At 35.7% G+C, this 21438-nt stretch overlaps 1 protein-coding gene across 1 annotated transcript; it reads left to right on the forward strand.

The window, feature by feature from the left end:
* Positions 1-15154: 15154 nt before the first annotated feature.
* Positions 15155-20562, forward strand: LOC131636592 (cytochrome P450 71A1-like). The gene is made up of 2 exons (XM_058907205.1): positions 15155-16375; positions 19840-20562. The coding sequence occupies exons 1-2, from the start codon at positions 15401-15403 to the stop codon at positions 20443-20445; spliced, it is 1581 nt and encodes a 526-aa protein (XP_058763188.1). The 5' UTR covers positions 15155-15400; the 3' UTR covers positions 20446-20562.
* Positions 20563-21438: the final 876 nt, after the last annotated feature.

Genomic DNA, 21438 nt, shown 5'->3' on the forward strand with positions numbered 1-21438 from the left:
ATGTATTTCAGATCTCGAAACCTCCAGCATCTTCGAAGCGAAAAGCTCCTCAGACAGCTGCTTCAGATGATGAAGATAAATCTCCTCCTCGTACTAGGCAAGCAATAAAGAAAAGACAGAAAGCTACTACCCCTTCAGCCAAAGGAAAGGGATCTGGGACTTCAAAGCTCACTTCATCGAGTGACAAGGTATCTTCTGATGAATCACCCTTGAAGGCTGCTAGTACTATCCCCATTGTGGAGAGTCATAACTCAAGCCCAGACAACATTCCAACCAAGGTATTTGGATTTCACAGTCTAATCATTTTTCAAACTTTAATTCTAACGATTAAGTTCACATCTTACCTTGTAAATGTAGGATGATGCAAGCACAACTACTTCTGATCTCAAAACTTCAAGTCTAAACATTGATCTTGATAATCTTCGAGGTAAATGTCTGCCTTTTCGAATGACAGACGAATTTCTTGCAACTTTCCCTTTTTATCAATTCTAACTATTCCACACAGGTGTTTCTCGACACAAATCTCCTATGCTTTCTCCAGTTCTCGAAGACACTCAACCTCTTGCAACTATCATTCCAACTGTGCCTGCTGAAGAAAGTCATTCAAATGATGAGTCTCCACCTATTCATCAAGATGAAAATATGGAGGAGAACCCTCAATGTTCGAATAGTGATAATGCAGCCGGACAACCAACTGGCAGCGAAGATACTACATCTGAGCAAGATGCTACAGAGGAAACTTCAAAACAGCCTACACCCGGTCTTCATGAAACTTCGACCTTCGGAACTATAGTCACTCCTGTGACTACTTCGAAGCAGGCCTTCGCCATACTTACTTCTTCAGAACTGGAGCAACTCAAGAAAACTAATCCCGTAAGCTTCCTCAAGACCATGATGAGTGTTGATAACGTTTCGCCCACTGGGCTCGAAACTTCTTCTAATGTCTTGGCGGATACTGGTGACAAGGATGATATTCCTAATCTCCTTTGTCAAATAAGGGACAAGTTCTTCGAAACCAACCTCGTCGAAGCTCTAAGCAGGGACTCCACCAAATGTTATAGCTTAAACAATCTTTTGAAGAAAGTAGACTTACTTCGGGTCTCAGAGGAAGTCTCAGAAGTGATTGTTTTACTGGGTTCTCTGATTGATCAACTCCAATCTAATCTTCTTCGAAAACGGAATATTGACGAGCAACTCACAACAAAGGTGACTTCTCATAGTTCTTCTTGGAAAGCTGCAAATGATGCAAGAAAAAAGGCTGACGCCCTTAAGCTTGAACGTTCGAAGAACCAGCAGGAATATGAAGATTGTGAAACGAATATCAAATCCTGGAAGCAAGAAATTGAACTCCTCGAAGAGAAGATAAAGAATGCTCAATCTCGCCAAGTAGAAATCCAACAAACCAATCAGGAAGAATTGACTGAAGTGGCACAATTAGGGATTCGACACTTCGAGACGGCACAGAAGCTAGTGCCAGAGATCGAAGAATTGAAAAGACAACAGGCAATAATCGAACGTCATATGTCCTTATGGGAGACTCAATATTCGAAGATGAAAGATAATCTTCCTAGGGACTTTAATTAGTTACTTTGAACCTTGTACTGCCCTTTGTATTCCGTACTTAGTTTATTTTGTAATCGAACTTCCTCCAGAATATATATGCAATTTTATCTTTCAATCTTCCACACATCTGATTTTGCAATTGTCATAAGTAACGTTTTAGCAATTCCTAACAATTGCCAAAATTATTTTATTATCATAATGATTTTAATAATGCACCCACGTGACATGATTATCCTTCGCAGCCTCTTAAGCCTAGACTTGACGTTTCCACTTCCCTTAGTCGTAACCATCATTAAATGATGACATCACCTTTTTCAAAACGTCTACTTGAGACGTGCGTGTATCAGTTTTCAATCATGATTACACTTCAACTTCCAAGGCGGGAAACGGCAGGGGCCATAACTTCTCTTGGGAATACCAAACGCAGTCCAATCAACACTAAAAAATGAACCGTTCTTTTTGGCCAACGTATTCTATATAAAGCGTTAGCATTCTACTCCTTTCTTCACACTTTCCCCAAACTCTTATCAAAATTTGCTCTCTTATCCTTGCATCCTTTCAAACACAGAATTTTGACAAAAATCTCTTGCATTCTCTTTCTCAAATGGCGCAACCCTTGACCTACAATACCATCAGAGCCTGTATCAAAAAGGAGTTCAAACTTTCTGAGGAAGAGTTTGAAGAGAGTCACATCAGCATCAGCGCACTCTTTGCTAATCAACAACTCCAGTTCTATCACGAAATCCTGGAGGGGTCTGTTTATCCCAACATGTTAGCAGATTTATGGATGTTTGCATCCCTGCGCATAGATCCAGAAGGGAGAACCACCATCGTGTCTGAGGTTCGAAGGGCTCACATTACCATCACTCCCTCAACCATCTCTGACCTGCTGAGATGTAACAACTCTGGAGAATCGTTTGATGACAACACCATCAACATGACCACCTACCGTATGTTGAGGACCCTCATGGAAAATGATCCCTTTAGTGCTAAAGTCATTAAGATTTGGCACCAGCTTTTAGTGGGCAACTTCCGCCCACGAAGCCATGACCTAAACAGCATCATGATGGAGGATCTGGAGTTTATACTCTGTGCCCTCCGGGGAAAGAAGATCAACTTTCCATTGCTGATCTTTAAAGGGCTTGTCGAAGCTGTTTCCATGGCTGCTTCTCGTCAAGGTGTGGTGACGTGCCTTCCTTATGGAAGACTCTTGTCCTATATGCTTCTCAAAAAGGGAATAGCGAGAAGAATGCGCAGGTCGGGGTCTCTAGACATGTTCGAAGCAGAAAGCTTGCCCCTGCTATCTTTGGAGGGTATAGAACAAAGGATCAACTAGAGGGTGCTTTGTTTGAAGCTTTGTTGGAGGTGTTATAGGCCTTAGTTTTTATTATCCAAAATCTTTTGAATGCCTCTTTTTGATAGCCTCTAGTATGCTTCTATTTCTGTAGCCCTTTGTTAGTGGAAACATAATTTTTTCCAAAAAATGAAATGTACTCTTCCAATCTTAATGAAATGTATTTTGGCATTGCTTTGTCTTTTTGCTGTATTTGCCAAATATCTTGTTTGAACACAAAGCCATTTTGGTGCTTGTTTTACCATTTTGGCCTACGTAGCATACTTCGAATATCTACGTTTTTGCAATCTTTACTTCGTGCATGCTTGGTTTGTATCTTTTCAGATACTTCCCATTTACCCTTAAGATCCTACGATCTTCTGCCAATTCTTCTATATCATAAGCGTTATTTGAGAATACTTTTAAAATTCGAAAGGGTCCTTCCCAATGTGGGGACCATTTACCTAATGCTTGATTCTTTCGATCTATAGGTAAAATAACTTTCCAAACTAAGTCATTGTTAATAAATGTTTTACCTTTCACCTTTTTATTGTATTCTCTAGACACCCTTTCTTTTTGTCTTTTTATCATCTCCAACGCTCGAAGTCTGTCTTCGTCTAAATCTACTAATTCGTTCATCATCAATTCCCAATATGTATTTGGAGGAATTTCTGCCTGTCTTTGGATTCGGACTGATTGCAAGTATATCTCAACTGGAAGCACTGCATCGTGTCCGAACGTCAATTGGTAAGGTGTAGTGTTTGTAGCTTCTTTTGGCGACGTTCGACAGGCCCAGAGTGCTTGGTCCAAAGTTTTATGCCAACTCTTGGTTTTTTCTCTACGTGTTTCTTTATGAGACCAATTATTATCTTATTTGCTGCTTCAACTTGTCCATTTGCCTGAGCGTAGTAAGGTGTAGAGGTAAACAACTTGAACCCCATTTCTTTGGCGAAATCTTGCATCTTTCGCCCAATAAACACTGATCCTTGATCTGTGGTTATACTCTCTGGGATTCCGAATCTATATATAATGTGTCTTTGAATAAACTCAATCACGGCCTCCTGATCCACATTTGCAAGTGGTATCGCTTCGACCCATTTTGTGAAGTAGTATATTCCCACTAAGATATATCTTTGACCTTTAGAAGATTTGGGGTGAATTTCCCCAATTAAATCTAGTGCCCAACCTCTGAAAGGCCATGGCTTTATTATTGAACTTAATTCATTTGTAGGAGCATGTTGAATACCTGCATGCTCTTGACACTCTTGACATCCTTTAGCGAATTCTATGCAATCTTTTAACATAGAGGGCCAATACATTCCGTACCTAAACAAAAGCCATTTCATTTTGTGCCCCGCTTGGTGTGCACCACATGCTCCACTATGTACATTCGAGAGGGCCAAATATGCTTTAGCTTCACCCAGACACTTTAACAAAACTCCTTCAGGAGTCTTCTTAAACAATTCATTTCCCATCAAGAAATATGATAAGGCTCGATACTTCACCTTTCTATCCGTGTCTGTCGAAGGATCCTTTAAATAGTTCACAATTGGACTCCTCAAATCTGTGTCTGCTAAAGAGTCTATATTTAAAACTTCAAACTCCTCTTTGTTAGCAAAACCTAATTGTGAATTCTCCAGATCACTTGGGGAGAGCTTGGTGGCCATCGCTTTGCCTCTCAACTCGATCAGCTCTTCTAGTTTTTCTTTTGATACTCTGTATCCTGAGGCTAACTGTGCCAAATCATTTGCTTCTTGATTATTCAGTCTTGAAACGTGACTTAAATCCACGTACTCGAACTTTTTAAGCAGCCTGTTTGCTATGACAAAATACATGATCAAATTCTCTTTGATACATTTGCATTCCTTCGTCAATTGCTTAATCACCAGTTCGGAGTCTCCTTTAATTTCGAATCTGGTTGCCCCCAATTCTAACAAAGCTTCAAGTCCAGCGATCAGTGCTTCGTATTCAGCTTCGTTGTTGGAGCATAAGGGACCTTCAATCTTGTACATGAGCTTTGTTGGAATTCCATCAGGAGAAATTATCAGTATTCCAACACCGATTCCTTCTTTATGAGTCGAACCATCGAAGTATAACTTCCAAGGCTTCAAGTCTACATATTGTTGAGGGTGCTCAACCACTGCATGGTCAACAATGAAATCTGACACGATATGACCTTTCATTGCTTTAAGAGGTTGAAATATCAAAGAGTACTCCGTAAGGGCTAAAGCCCATTTGCCAATTCGACTATGCAATATTGGTTTTGATAGCATATGTTTAATAACATCACAATGAGACGAAACATAAACATCAACTGGCTTTATATAATACTTGAGTTTGATACAAGAGAAATATAAACAAAGGCAGAGTTTTTCTATTGCGCTATACCTAGTCTCTGCATCATTGAGTACTCCACTTAAATAATAAATAGGTCTTTCGACACCATTGTCATCTTCTTGTGCTAACATGCTGCCTATTGTATTATCTGAAGTTGAGATATACAGGCGCATATGCTTCTTCCCATCTGGGGGGACAATATTGGTGGATGCATCAAGTATTGCTTGATTTTTTCAAAAGCTTCTTGATGTTCAGCACGCCATTCGAACTTTCCTTGCTTGAGTCGAAGTAAGGGGAAAAAGCTTACGTGCGTCCACTCAAGTTTGAGATAAATCTTCTCAAAAAGTTTATCTTTCCTAGTAAAGACTGTAATTCTTTCTTCGTGGATGGAGGCTTTGTTTCCATAATAGCTTTTGTTTTATTTTGATTAATTTCTATTCCCTTCTTATGGACTATGAAGCCCAGGAAATCTCCAGCCTGCACAAAGAAAGCACATTTAAGGGGATTCATCTTTAAGCCATGTTTTCTCATTCTCTCGAATGATTGGCTCAGATGGTCAAGATGAATGTTATCTGAAACAGATTTTACAACAATGTCATCTATGTATACTTGCATGAAAGTTTCTATAAAATCATGGAATATAGAATTCATTGCTCTTTGATAAGTTGCCCCAACATTTTTTAGGCCAAAAGGCATTACAACCCACTCGTAGGTGCCTATTGCCCCTGGGCAACGAAAAGCTGTTTTGGACACATCCTCTTCTGCAATGAAGATCTGGTTATACCCAGAATATCCATCCAACATACTTAGGTATTCGAAGCCTGCAGCCGAATCTACCAACATTTCTGCCACAGGCATGGGATATTCATCCTTAGGCGTTGCTGCATTTAGATCACGAAAATCTATGCACACTCTTAATGAACCATACTTTTTAATAACTGGCACAATATTAGCAATCCATTCAACATACCTTGTAGTTCTGATGATTTTGCATCGTAGAAGTCTCTCGACCTCTGCTTTAATCTTCGAATGAATCTCCGGTGCGAACCTCCTAGGGGTTTGCTTGATGGGCTTTTTTCCTTCTTTTATTGGTAATTTTAGTTCGACCAAGTCTCTTCCTAAACCAGTCATCTCATCGTAATCCCATGCAAAGCAATCTTTGTTTTCTTTTAATAACTTAATGACTCTTGATTTCAATGCTGGCTCTAATTTTGCACTGACATATGTTACCCTCTTCTGATCTCTGTCTCCAAGATTTACTTCTTCGAGTGGATCTTGGGCCAACATTTTGATATTTGTCCCCATTGGGTCTTTCTCGAATCCCAAAGGTTCTTTGTCGTAGATTGCATCCAGCCTTTGACTCAACTCTTCACCTGACATCTTTTCGGCTTGAACTGTATCTTCAAGGAATTGAGGGATCGAATGCATACCAGAATCCGTCGTTTCTTCCTTTCATGAAATTGTATCAACAATCATGTTTGATAATTCGGCTTCGAGAGCCGTCTTTCTTTTGTTCTCGACTATGTAAGCCGAAACCTTTTCGAAGAAGGATGATTCAGACATCATCAACGTTGTCGTCCCAGCCTGTTGGCCGTATTGTTGGAAAATGCTCTATTGGTGCGGTATCTTCTGGACCGTCCATTATTTCTCTATTCCATTGGAACCCATTTGGGTGCAAAGACAAATAGTATAAAGCATTCTTATTTGGGGTGTATATATCTTTTGCAGCATGGCAAGGCCTTATGTTTGCCAAATTCCTGTCGAAACTGGTTTTATTGACTTGATTAACTTCAGCCATGTAGTAACTCTGATCCCCTTCAATGTTCTCTACTATACCATCTTCCCTCCAAATGGTTAATCTTTGATGCATTGTCGAAGGCACCGCAGCAACTCCATGGATCCACTCTCTTCCTAGCAAAATATTGTAGTTTGCCTTCGCTGGTATCACCATGAACATCGTTGGTCTTTTGACCGAACCCACAGTTAAATTTACTTGAAGGACACCGAGAGTTTGCCCTATTTTGCCTTCGTAGTTAGACAAGACCATATTATGTGGTCTTATATCAGTGTCGAACATACTAATTCTCTTTAACATGTATTGGGGCATTAGGTTCACTGCTGCCCCTCCATCTACTAGGACTTTGTTAATACCAACATTTTCAATCTTAGCCCTTATGTAGAGTGGTTTTAGATGATTTCTCATACCTTCATCCAGCCTCTCGAAGAATTCATTCTGCTCTTCGACTGCCCCATTATTTAGCACATAATAACACACAGGTCTGTGTCTTGCCATCTCTTCCACATCAGCTTCCTCACAATCTTCGGCTTCTGTTTCTTGATTAAATTCATGAGGGAGCACTGACACAATATTGCAATTGAGGTTTATAGACGATACTCCATCTGAGTCGAAATCATTTGTCATTCTGTCGTCTTCTTTCCAAGGGCTGGAATGCATCTTTTCTTCTTCCTTCTCATTTTCAGAGTCGAATAACTTGCGTTCTACTGGAGGTTTACTTGTCCTTGCCCCCTGGGTTGGGACTTGGTTGCTACTAGACTCTCCAATCTCCCTTGGTTTGTATTCTCTTTGGGCCTTCTTCATCCTCTGGTGCCTTCTCCATTGGGATCTGGACATAGGATTTTTGCCTTTGTTATTCTCCAACCTGTACATCTCTCGATTTGAGGTTTGGAATTGCTTCCTATATGCCATTGCAGTCCTTCCCCCTTGGTCCCAACTTCGCCATTTGTTGGTTCTCCCACCAGCTTGCATCCATCTATCCCTGGGTAGGTCTGTAGGGACTTTGAACGTGACCCTTCGAGCTCTAGGGTGTGGGCTATCAGGCCTCTTCGATGGGGTCCATATATCGAACCCATACAGGTTGGGACGAAGCCCCTGGGTTTCTCGACCCATGTAGAAATATACCCTTTCGAATGATCGTGCCAGTAATTCGTCATAAACTGCTCCACATCTGGGACACAATGCAACCTCAGTGTTTTCCTTATGACACTTGACCAAGAAACCCACCAAGCTTTCTTCCATCTTCGATTACACCTTTAGCAAAGGGTTTCCTCCTCTCCAGGGTTGTTCCAATCTTTCTCGTAAGGCCCTTTCGAAGTTAGCCTGAACCCTTCGATTTAGCATGATTGAACACCTTGGGCACATCAGCATCTTTCCGCCATTCTTCTCATGGCAATTCCAGAGATAATCTTTCAAGCTTTCCCCTCTTGGTGGGATTTCAATGTTTCCCTTCTCCCTTATCAGCCATTTTTCTAGTTCCTCTATTTCATACAAAGGCCGCCTAACATTGACCATGTTAACAACTGCCGGAGGAGCTTCAGAAATCTGTATCTGCTGAAGTTTCACCCTGAGGTCTTCAGTGGCCTCGCTAGTTTTTTCTTTCAGATCTTCAGACATATCTGCATCGAAGGACTCTTCAACATCAGTGTTGAAGACTGCATTGTCATTTAGGCCTTCAGTAGCCTGCTTTCCAGTTGAAATTGTCTCCGATTCAGCAACATCTACTTTAGATACTTCCACCATGTTAACGTCAAGTGGTTCATACAGGTTAGTGGCAGCAACATTCAAAGGGTCTGTGTCAACCTTCATATGACTCTTGGTTTTGTCAGCGAATTTCAGACGTCCGTCCTTGATAGCATTCTGAATTAGATCCCTGAAAAGAAAACATTGTGAGGTTTTATGGCCTAAAAAACTATGGTATTTGCAAAAGCCTCGTTTCTTCCGTTGTTCTAACGGAGGAATTCTGGAATTAGGAGGCACTATCATCTGGCCATCTTTTACTAGTAAATCAAATATCTCGTCACATTTAGTAACATCAAACGTATAAGTTTTCTTAGGAAATCTATCACTTTTATCAATCTCTACTAGATTTTTTCCATTGGCCGGTGTGAGCAATTTGGAAGAATAAGGTGGCGCTTCTTTTAATTCAGCTAGATCTATTTCGACCTCTTCCACGCTATATGAATCTTCAAAAGATTCGTCGTCGACGTCTTCAGCCTCGACGTATGCTACCTTTTCTTTCTTGTAACTTTTATTTGCTCTGGCCTTTTATGCTTTTAGTCGTTCGACTTGTCGAACCCTGTCTGCCAACTGGGCCATGTCCCTTAGGTATTGAGTATCCAATTTCTTTCGAATTGAATAATCTATACCGCCTGCAGCCATTTCGACTAATTCATGCTCCGGGACAGTCGTGAAGCATCTTGATTTCAACAAAAAGAACCTATTTAAGTAATCATCTATAGGCTCCGTGAACTTCCTCTTGATGCTAGCCAGTTCATTCAGACTTATTTTGGTTTGACCCATGTAGAATTGTTCATGGAATAATCTCTCCAAGTGTGCCCATGCATCTATGGAATTTGGGGGCAACATGGTGAACCAAACAAAAGCATTTTTTGTTAGCGAACTAGGGAAGTATTTAATTCTTAAATCTTCGTTCCCTGCTAAATCTCCTACTTCCGTCAAATATCTGGCTATGTGTTCCACGGTTGACTCACTGGTATCCCCTGAAAATTTAGTAAATTTTGGTACTTTGGTACCCCTTGACAACTCTGTTTGCATAATATATTCTGCTATGGGGGATGTATAATTTGGACGTTGAAGCCCAGTATTTAGGCCATTATTGGCTATAATTCTCTCTATCATGGCAGTTAGGTTATTTTCTGTTGCCAGGTTGTCTCTCCTAACCCTATGTACGACTTCGTCAGGATGTTCGTCTCTTCCCACTACAACTACTCTAGGCTATTGCTGGGGAATTTCTTGAGTTTCCAAATCTATCACTTGATTTCGTTCAACTGGCATTGGCCTGGGTGTCGGAACTGCGTTTCGAACTTGTTCTAAAATTGGGTCCCCTTCTTGATAGGTTGATTGGTTGTTCCTTCGCCTATTTTGTGGGACTCCTAAGAAATCCGCCATTCGATTTATTTGAGATGATATTTTTTGGAAAGTTTCTACATTATCCTGGTTAGTCCTGGCAATGTTTGTTGCTAATGGATTCAAGATCGACCCCAATTCTTTAGCAAGGGTTCCTAACATATCATGGTTACTTGCATCCATCTCCTGTCGAAATGCTGCTTGACTATTTGTGGTGAAAGAGGGTATTTGGGCAGAGAAGCCAGTATTCTGTGCGCTTCGACCTATCGAACTGACATTCGACGAAAATGCCGTCGGGTTAGTTGTAGTGTATGTAGGCCCTGATCCTCGTAATCCTGTCATATATGAATATGGCATTCCATATGGATTGTTGGGTCTCCAACCTTCGAAAGCGGTTGATGGTCCTGGGGAAAATAATTGACTTGCAGCGTTTGTCGAGAAAGGTGGTATCTCGCTTGCGCTGATGAATGGAGGCGCGGTGGTCGAACTCGAAACTGGCACAGTCCCTGTCGTCCCTGTAGTATTTTCGGGTATCGCCTGGGAACTGCCTATGGGTCCAGATCCTGACGAAACCGGTATATCTTGTGCTCCTTGAGTAGAAGTCGAAACATGCATAGAATTTGCCGCCGCTGTTCCTGACCCCTGTGGGGGATCTTGATCTCCCCCTCCACTGGCCGCATTGACCATTTTCTTGTTGTACCTTCGTTTGGGAATCGGTTGTGCACTATTGGTTAATTTACCGTTCCTAAGGTTCATACAAGGTCTTGATATTTTCTAGACAAAACAAAACAATCAATTAATAACAATCTGTTTGACACTGTCCCACTGGGCGTGCCAATTTGTTTACGGTAATTTCTGGTAAACAACCGCTAGTCCTCCAAACTATAAAATATACTTTGGTTACTCGCAGGATCGACTAGATTGATCCTAGGACATAGTCAAACAATTGTCTTTCGATATGATTTGATTCATGCTTGTTTGTTCTGGCTTCAAGAAAACTTGTTTGTGATATGATCGTATAAATGTTTACTTAAGAACAACACTTGTTATACACGTAAGTATGACTTTCGACAAAGAAATATAAATAAAAGCGTATAAACTGCAGAAATGTAAAGTGCAAGAATGTAACGTGCAAGAATGTTAAATGCAGGAACGTAAAATGCTTCGAGATAAAAGTTAGACAAAACAAAAGAAGTGCAGGAATGTAAATAACAGAAAGTAAACGAAAACAGTAATAATGAAAAGATACTTGAATAAAGAAAGATACAAATGTATTAAACTGGTGTTGGTGTCATACGTACATTTCTCAGCGAACTCGTTCTCTAAACACTTGATACTTGAGTGATTTGTGAGTGATTTGTACAAAATGAACACCCGGAATCCTAACATTAAGACCCTTATTTATACTAATTTCGACCCTAACGGTCCTACACTAAGCTGATGCCACGTTGCCCACAAGAATCCCTGGGATGCCATCTGTCTTTGTGCAGTTACACAAACTACTTCGAAATTCAAATCTTCCCGCCTGAATCCTCTTTCGACGCGTGGCAACGTGATCAGAACCGAGAATGCCACGAAAACACGTTAAGCTTCAGTACTTTACGTATTTTGCAAAACGTTTAAGTCATCAAAGATAACCCTCTTCGAATTAGCTCCAATTCCAACTATCTTCGTTCCAACCCAAACAATCATTCTCGAAACATGGCCATCAGTAGTCATTTTTAATCTCAGAAATGGTCATCAGTGTTAGGAGTAAATTAATGGTAAATTCATGTGTTAATATAAGTGATTTCTTCTCTAAACCAATGCAAAAATGTGATGAATCCATAGGTTTTTATTAAGAATTGAACTGAATAAGTTTAGTTCGTGCGTAAAGCAAATCGAATCACTTGTGGGTGTTATTGTTGCAGGTTTTGAGCTGAATAAGAACTTAAGAAGAACATGAGGAGGAAAGAAAGCTGGAAGTCTCAAAGGCTGAAGAAAAAGATGGAAAGTGCAAAGGGCGCGCCGCGAGAGTTCCTAGGCGCGCCGCGAAAATACTTCTGTTTGAGGGGCGCGCCGCGCCAGCCCGTTGCCGCGCCGCGGCCTCGGCGTTAAAAGCCCAAAAGTTCTGTTTTAAAGCCCTAGTTTTCCAAGTGGTGAGAGATACTTTTGTGGGAGCGAAATTAGGAGAGCTATCTGATTCTGAAGCTGAGAACAACAATTGAAGGTGGATTCTTTACCAATCGAAGACATTCTATTGATGAAGATGAATTCCTCCATTGATTCTTGTATGTTCTTCATGTCTATGGAGAGCTAAATCCCTCTTGTTGAGTCTAAGGTAGTAGTTAACCTATGAATATACATTACCATTGATTAATTCCTGTGAACAATTGTTTGAATTTATTATCAATAAGAAACCTTGCTTTTAATTTACATCATTGTTGAATCTTTGATCGAAAGAAAGGATTTAACTTTTGCCCTAGGTTACTATATTGATTCAATTGCAATTTGCAGAGATGGAATTGTAATTGGGTTTTCATAATTATCGTTCTTAATTACTATTATCGTTATTGTGATTTGGAGAGATCGAATCTCATACCGGTAAAAGTTATCTAATTTGATTTGCAGACATGGAATCTTATTTGAGGATAAGTGAAGATAATGATTCAAAGGATTGTTCTATTGAGAATTAATTGATAATTGTATAGGATTAGGTTGATGAACCCTAAAGACTCAACATCTTTCTTTAATTGTTAACACAAAGTCCTTTACTTGCTTTTATTTTATTATTTGCTTTTGATATTATTATTAGTATAAAACAAACCAAACCAAATTTCTTAACTCAAAATAAACAACTATAGAACGGCAGTGATATTAACCAATCCCTGTGGATACGATATATTACCGAAAATATTTACCCACAAATACTTTCAACAATCAGTAACCATCTTTCTTCGAATTCTAACTCTTCAAAGGATATTCCTTCTAAACGAAATCTTCAGCTAACAATTACATATGATAATCTTCATGTTCACTTTCTTGGGCATAAAATTCAAAATGAGTTAATACTTTTGCTTGCTTCTGCAATTAAAAATGAAATCATTAGAAAAATCAAACAAGCAAAGTATTTCTCAATGATACTTGATTATACTCCTGATGTTAGTCACCAAGAGCAAATGTCTTTGATAATATGATATGTGAATGTTTCTTCAAATTCTGTTAGTGTTGAAGAATCTTTTTTAGGATTTTTGAATGTGAATGACACAATTGGTCAAAGGCTTTTGATGTTTTACAAGATGAAATGAAAAATATTGATCTTGACATATTTGATGTGCGGGGACAGAGTTATGATAATGGGTCAAATATGAAAGAAAAACATCAAGGTGTACAAAAGAAATTTTTAGACATAAATTCAAGAGCCTTTTATACTCCTTGTGCTTGTCATGGTCTTAATTTGATATTGTGTGATATGGCTACCTCTGTGCTAAAGCTAAAGATTTTTTTGGAGTAGTTCAACGCATTTATACTATTTTTGCTAATTCTACTAAGAGATGGCAAATTTTGAAAATAATGTAAAATGGTTGACTCCAAAATCATTGACATCCATTCGTTGGGAGAGTCATGTAGATAGTGTCAAGGCTATTAAAACTCAAATTTCAGATTTTAGAGAAGCTTTACTTGAAGTATCAAAAAAGGATCTTGATTCTAAAATAAGAAGTGAAGCTAAATCCTTAGCAACAAATGGGCTTGGTGATTTTGAATTTTTAATGGGGATAATTATTTGGTTTGAAATATTATCCGCAATTAATGTGGTTAGCAAGCTCTTACAATCAAGGGATATGGTTATTGATGTTGCTATGCAAAAAATAACGGAGTTGATTTTGTTTTTTTAAGGAATATAGAGAAACCGGTTTTTAAAATATCATGAACTATGCTATAGAAATTTCCATTGAATTGAATATTGATCCAGTATTTCTTCAAAGGCGTATAATTTGAAGAAAAAGACAGTTTGGTGAGAATTTGAATACCCCACCAGTTGAGCTATCTGAAGAGGAATCTTTTAGAGTTAATTATTTTCTTTACCTTGTCGATCAAGCTATTGTATATCTTAATGAGAGATTTGAGCAATTTCAACAATATGAAAGTGTTTTTGGTTTCTTGTTTACTTCTTAAAATTTACAATCATTGGACAATGCAACTTTAAAGTCTTGTTGTAGTCATTTTAAAGAGACATTGAAACATAATGAGCAATGTGATATTGATGGAAAAGAATTATGTGTGGAGTTAAGGTTACAAAGAGATATGTTGCCTGTAGAAAATATTGGACCTATTGAAATATTAAGATTTTTGAAAGGCATGGATTTTATTTCCTAATACAATTATTGTATATAGAATTTTATTAACTATTCATGTGACAGTTGCCTCAGCAAAAAGAAAATTTTCAAAATCGAAGTTGTTGAAGTCTTACTTGCGGTCTACCATGTTACAAAAAAGACTTAATGGATTAGCATTGATGCGAAAATTTTATTGAAGAATATACAATATGAAGACTTGATTGAAGAATTTGCTTAAAAAAATTAAAAGAGAGACTTTTTTTTAATAGCCAAAAAATATTTTGATTATATTAAATAATTAGAATATAATATTTCTGTTATGTTAATTGCACGGATAAATAATTAGATTTGATGTTGTTGATGTTATTTATAATTTACATATATAATATATAATATATAATGTTCTTTTTTAAATAAATTGGATTTTTTTTATTAAGGGTCCAATACCTATAAAAAACCAGGACCAAAATAACTTTCTTTCACACGTTTCTTAATGTCATGTGCATTTTTTTCAATAACTTTTTTTATACGTTACTAAATGTCAAATGTGTTGTAATATATACAATGGAATCAAATATTTTAATAAATTAACTCATAATTTAAATAGATAAGTATAACTAACATGCTAGAAAGTTAGAGTTTGGATCCTCTCCTTTACAATTTTCTCTTCAACTATCTCCTTCACATTTATGTCTCTTTCTCTCTCTATTATTTTCTCTCTCTTATTTTATTTATCATTTTTTCTCAATTCTTTCTATGCAATTACATGTGTTTTGGTTGAAGGAGAGGAATGGAGGGAAGGAGAAGATCCATTGTGTAGAAAAGTTAGTCTGTTTTTAGGATTTAAACTCTAGATTTTTATCTTGTCAAAAAAAAAACAAAACTCTAGATTTTTATATTCTTTGGATCTCTATCATACCAGCAGCTGGTAGGGACCTTATAATCTACACCCATGCTATATATATTATGTCTGCCTCAGTTCAACATGTGATAGAAAAACCAATGGCTCTCAGAAAATGGTCACATGAACAAATTACACAAGCTTTTTCTTCTCTCTTTATTCCATCTCTTTTTTTCCTTATAAGCCTGTTAATTGTGTTTAAGTATGCAATTAGAAAAACCAAAACCAAAACCAATCTTAATCAACTTCCATCTCCACCAAAACTACCATTCATCGGTAATCTTCATCAGCTAGGCACACTTCCACATCGGTCTCTACGAGACCTATCACTCAAATATGGCAACATGATGTTGTTGCAATTAGGACAAAAACAAACTCCAACTCTAGTGATTTCATCAGGAGAAGTAGCCATGGAAATCATGAAAAATCATGATATAGTTTTTTCAAACCGACCGCAACATATTGCTCCAAAAATCTTATTGTATGGTTGTACGGAAGTTGGTTTTGGAAATTATGGAGAAAATTGGAGGCAGAAAAGAAAAATATGTGTTCTAGAACTTTTGAGTGTAAAAAGTGTAAAATCATTTCAGGGTATTAGAGAAGAAGAAGTTGAAGAAATGGTGAGTAAGCTACGTGAAGCTAGCTCGAAGAAGACATGCGTGAATCTTAGTAAGATGTTTGTTTCAACAACAAACAATATTGTTTGTAAAAGTGCTCTTGGAAGGAAGTGTGAAGGAGATGGAAACGTGAAAGAGTTAGCTAGAAAAGTTATGATTTATCTTACAACTTTTGTGGTTGGAGATTATTTCCCTTCTTTGGGTTGGATTGATGTTCTTAGTGGAAAAATTGGAGAATTTAAGGATACTTTTCGAGCACTTGATGCTTTGTTTGATAAAGTGATTGAAGAGCGTTTGGCTTTGAAGAAGATAGAAAAAGATCAGTTCGAGAAGAAAGGGTTTGTTGATATGCTTCTTCAATTAAAAGAGGATGGCATGCTTGGCTTTGAACTTACCAATAATGATATTAAAGGAATTTTAATGGTACGTTTCTCTCTTTTATCACTTTTTTTGTCTCATGTAAACTTTCACTGCATCCCTCAAAAATACTAACTCTGCACGTATATACTATAAAGATAGACCAATTTTGTCTTCACATGATTAATCATACTCTAGTTAATTAATTTAGGATTAAGTAAAAACATAGTCTTATTTATTTTTTAGTATTGAACCACTTGTCAACATATTCTCAAATAAATATTTGTGAAGATGAAAACGTATGGTGACTCTAGTATAAAATGTGTTCTTTTTTAAAAAAAAAAAAAGCACCAAAGATTTAATCCAGTTGGTAGAAGTATGATTTGAGATTTTTTGATAGAGACGCGGTGTTTCTCTCTCTTATAATTATGAAGCAATGAAACTGTTGATGTCATTATTATAAAATATATATTTTGCTATGGTTGAAAGAATAATTTTATCACAGTTGAATGCCCGTGGTAATGAAGGGTGTGGTGGTAAGTGGTTGTAGCCGTGGTAAAATCACCATAGTGACACATTTAACGCATAACATTTCATCATGGTTGTGTAAAGTTCCAACTGTGGTGATATATTTGAGTTTCTTTTTATAAGGTATCAATTTTTCAGGTTCAAACCCAGAACCACATTTGAGTTTATTTGAGCATATGTGAAATGATAGTTTCACCAATAACTCATTAAATATATAACTTTTTAATTTGATATATAAAATAAGGGATAAATATACGTTACCTCCTGCCATATAGGCGAGATTCGAGTTATCCCCTATAATTTTTATTTTTGGATTACTCCCTTAAAATATAAAAAGTTCTATGTTTTTGCCCCCTATTACCCCCTGTAAAATTGTTTTTTGATTTACCCTCTGGTTTTTCACTGTTTTTTACACGCTTAGGGGGTACCCTAAAATTACAGGGGGGTAATCCAAAAAAAAATTATAGCGGGGAGACCCGAATCTCACATATATGGCAGAACGTATATTTATGCCATAAAATAATAATATAAAAAATTAAGTTATATTTGAATAACAACTCACACTAATTGATATTTTTTTCAAGCTTCCTAACTCATTATCCATATCTCGCTTTTTAACAGTTGAAATTTGATTTAATGCTTCTAATTCTTCAGTCAATACTTCCTTCTCTACTAGTTTATATTCTGTAAAGTATCAACTTTATCGAGAAATTTAGATTCATCATCATCATAATTATCATGAAGATGATGAATATTAATTTATGAACAACTTTGATTCTTTTTAGAATAAACTTGTAAGTGTTAGTTGAAAAACTAGAAGTATTGAATCAATTCTAATTGTTAAAGAGCGAGATATGGATAATAGATTGCGGAAAGCTAAAAAAAAATTGAATAGTGTAAATTATTCTTAAAATATAACTTAATTTTTTAGATTATTATTTTCTAATTCAATTTGACTAATTATATGTTCAATGAAGGATTGATAAAACAGTCAATTCACATACGTTATAATAAACTCAAGTGTATCTTCTAAACATGTTAAGTTGAATTATATGAAAGTTATACAACGAATAACATTATCAACAGCAACATAAGACAACAAAAACAACGACAATATAACACAACATTTTACCTATAAATAAAATGTTGTGTTAGGTAAAATATTGTGTTATTGTTTTTAATTTTATTGCTCTATATATATATATATATATATATATATATATATATATATATATATATATATATATATATATATATATATATATATATATATATATATCAACAAAAAAAAAACAATAACATATATGTAACTTAACATTATCAATAAAAAAAACTAAAAAACATAACATAACTAAACTTTAATAACACTTGGAAAAAGCATAGCAACATATATAACTAAATATTAACAACATAGCTAAACATTAACAAAATCAACTAAACTAAAACAAAAATTTAACTAATAAAAAACACAACAATAACATAAACTTTTTACTTATATTAATGAAAACAAAAACATAACTCAACAACATAACTCAATAAAAACCACAACATAACTCAACATAACTCAACAAAATCGATCAAAAGGATAACCCAACAAAAACAACAACAAAACTCAACAAAACCAATAACATAACTAACAAAAATCATAATAATAACATAAACGTTTTACTTATCTCAACAAAAATAACAACAATAACAACATAACTAAAAAATGGTTAAAGGTGACAAATGTACCGGAAATGTGAAGAGGAAGACAAAGAAATGAGTTTCATGTTTCTTCTTGCAAAGATTCATGACACATTTCCTTGATTCATACTAGTTGAGGATGTTAGGTTTAAGTTTTGTAAAGATATGTTAGAGATTTATAAAGATATGTTGGAGTTTTGTGAGATTGTGATAAGGTGTGAGAAGTTAGGGTTTCACTTTAGAGCGCGGTTTATTCTCAAGTGAATTAAGTTTTCTTATTTATGTAAACCATTTCATCACGGTTGATAAAATAAACCCTGGCATTTCACCACCGTTGTTAACTTGGACCATGGAGAAAACTAGTTTAATTTTTATTAAAAAAATAGAGAATTAAGTTTGCTAGTACTGGGATTCCAAACTTTCTCACTTCAAATTTCACCACGGTTGTTTATTTGAACCGTGAGAAAAATGATTTTAAAAAGCGCCTATTTAATAGTTATTATTTCACTACATTAATGGTCGTAGTAAGAAAATATTACAAAATATATATTCTAGGGTACTATTTTCTTCAAGCTCACTTGTAATCTTTTGTAACATTTTTTAGAAATATAGTGAATTGGAGAATCGTTCTCTCCCCCATAATAGATCGGTTTTATCGAATTTGATAGACAATGTTTTTGTGTACTCATATTTTATCTTCATCTTTCTTATTATAGATTTGCTTACATTGTTTGACATATTATTTTGTTGTTTGAAGCTATTTATTTTGATTGTAATTATTGTTTGTTTCACGCATCTTATTATTAGTGAAATTAATATTCTTATTGAATTTTCAACTAGGTTTGAGTAGGTTTGAACCTTTCAATTTCAATTAATTCAGTTATAGTTCAATCAGATATCATTTTACAAATAAATAAAATAAAGTAAAAATAAAAAGTAAAAATAAAAAGTAAAACTAAAAAAAAATTTAAAAAAATTAATTGGTTTAGCCTACTTTTACATAGCTCAATTATATTAAGTTAAAACTATAATCAACCCAATTCAGTTTGGTTGAATAAAACAGTTTCATTGATAATTAGAATAATATATCAGTATTATGGCTATGTGCACTTCCCTAAACAATATGGAGTAATTGTGTTTTAGAAAAAATATTAAGTGGTTTATAAGTCATAAAATATATAATGTCTTATTTTTAATAAATTCTATTTTTAACTAATATGGAACTTAAATGTTTTTTTTCCAATACTAATCGTCCAACTAATAATTCATTAACAAGTATTTCATAAACAGAAAATTTAACTACATACAATTTGTAGGACATGTTTGTTGGAGGAACTGACACAACATCAGCAACATTAGAATGGACAATATCAGAGCTCGTGAGACATCCATCCACAATGAAGAAAGTACAAGAAGAAGTACGGAGAGTTGTAAGCAATAAATCAAAAGTTGAAGAAAGCGACATAAATCAAATGCCCTTTTTAAAATGTGTAGTGAAAGAAATTCTAAGGTTACATCCAGCTACTCCTCTAATGGCTCCTCGAGAAACAATGTCAAGAGTGAATCTAAAAGGGTATGATATTCCTGAAAAAACAATGGTGTATGTAAACAATTGGGCAATACAAAGAGACCCTAAAAATTGGGAAAATCCTGAAGAGTTCATTCCAGAGAGATTTGAACACAGCCAAGTTGATTTTAGAGGCCAAGATTTCCAATTCATTCCTTTTGGTTTTGGGAGAAGAGGATGTCCAGGAGTGAATTTTGGAATAGCTACTGTTGAATATATACTTGCTAACCTTCTTTATTGGTTTGATTGGGAAACAAAATCAGGTAAACAAGATATAGATATGAGTGAAGTATTTGGACTTGTTGTATCAATGAAAGAACCACTTCACCTTAAACCAATAGCATTTTCATTTTAATTTACTTTTCATGTGTTTGTGGTAATAACTTTAAATATTGTTGTAATTATTTTAAATATCTTCCCTTTGTAATATGGCCAAATGTGTTTGGGAATTGTTTCATAAATATTTTATTTATATATTCTCTTTGATTTTATTTATTAAAAAAATTGACTTTTTAAATTTATTGAATAATTAATGTATCTAGTCAATGATACATAGATACATGATTATTAAATGAACATATAAAATAAATTTTCTCTTATAAATAAAAATAGATGTAGTATATATCTCTATTATACACCTAATATCCTTCATATTCAAGATAAAAATAAAGTAATTATTCTATCATGTTAATGCTATATAAATATTCAAGGAGTGTTATTTTGGATGATAATGATTGTTGAAGTATTATTTTTTAAATTATATTTTGTAAGATTATAAATCTTAGATGTGTGGTTATAGATTGTGAAAAATCTTTTTTTAGTGTTCTTGAGAATTCCTTAAAATTTTGAAAGAAAAAAAATCTTTCGAATTTTAGAATAATAATGTAAGTGTGAGTAAGTGAAAAAATAGTCTCATATTGAATAGGAATGTGGTGACTTGAGCATTTATAAGTGGGAGAACTCACTCACCTATTATCTTAAGATTTTGGGTGGACAAGTGGTGTCTTTCCCACAAAAGGTGTGTTGCTCAAAGGAAAGTCACACAAAAGTAAGAATGCTCCCCGCTCGACCCTCCCCCGAAAGTTAGACTAACAAATGGTATCAGAGTGAATGTTGAGAATATAACATGTGTGAGTATGGAGAAATGATCACACATTGGATACGAATATGGTGACTTGAGCGTTTATAAGTGGGAAAACCCACTCACCTATCACTTTAAGGTTTTAGGTGGACAAGTGGTGTGTCTCCCACAAAAGTGTGTTCTCAAAAGAAAGTCCCAAAAAAAAAGTAAGAATGCTTCTCGCTCAACCCTTCACCGATTGTTGCGCCAACAAATAGTATCACGAGC

This window comes from Vicia villosa, linkage group LG1, assembly GCF_029867415.1.
Source record: "Vicia villosa cultivar HV-30 ecotype Madison, WI linkage group LG1, Vvil1.0, whole genome shotgun sequence".
Classification (NCBI taxonomy): domain Eukaryota; kingdom Viridiplantae; phylum Streptophyta; class Magnoliopsida; order Fabales; family Fabaceae; genus Vicia; species Vicia villosa.

What these genes read in the sequence shown, in the direction of transcription:
- LOC131636592 (XM_058907205.1), top strand. Translation starts at nt 15,401, where the DNA reads ATGTCTGCCTCAGTTCAACATGTGATAGAAAAACCAATGGCTCTCAGA. An exon ending in ATATTAAAGGAATTTTAATG is followed by an intron (nt 16,376 to 19,839) that starts GTACGTTTCTCT and finishes TACAATTTGTAG; the next exon opens with GACATGTTTGTTGGAGGAAC.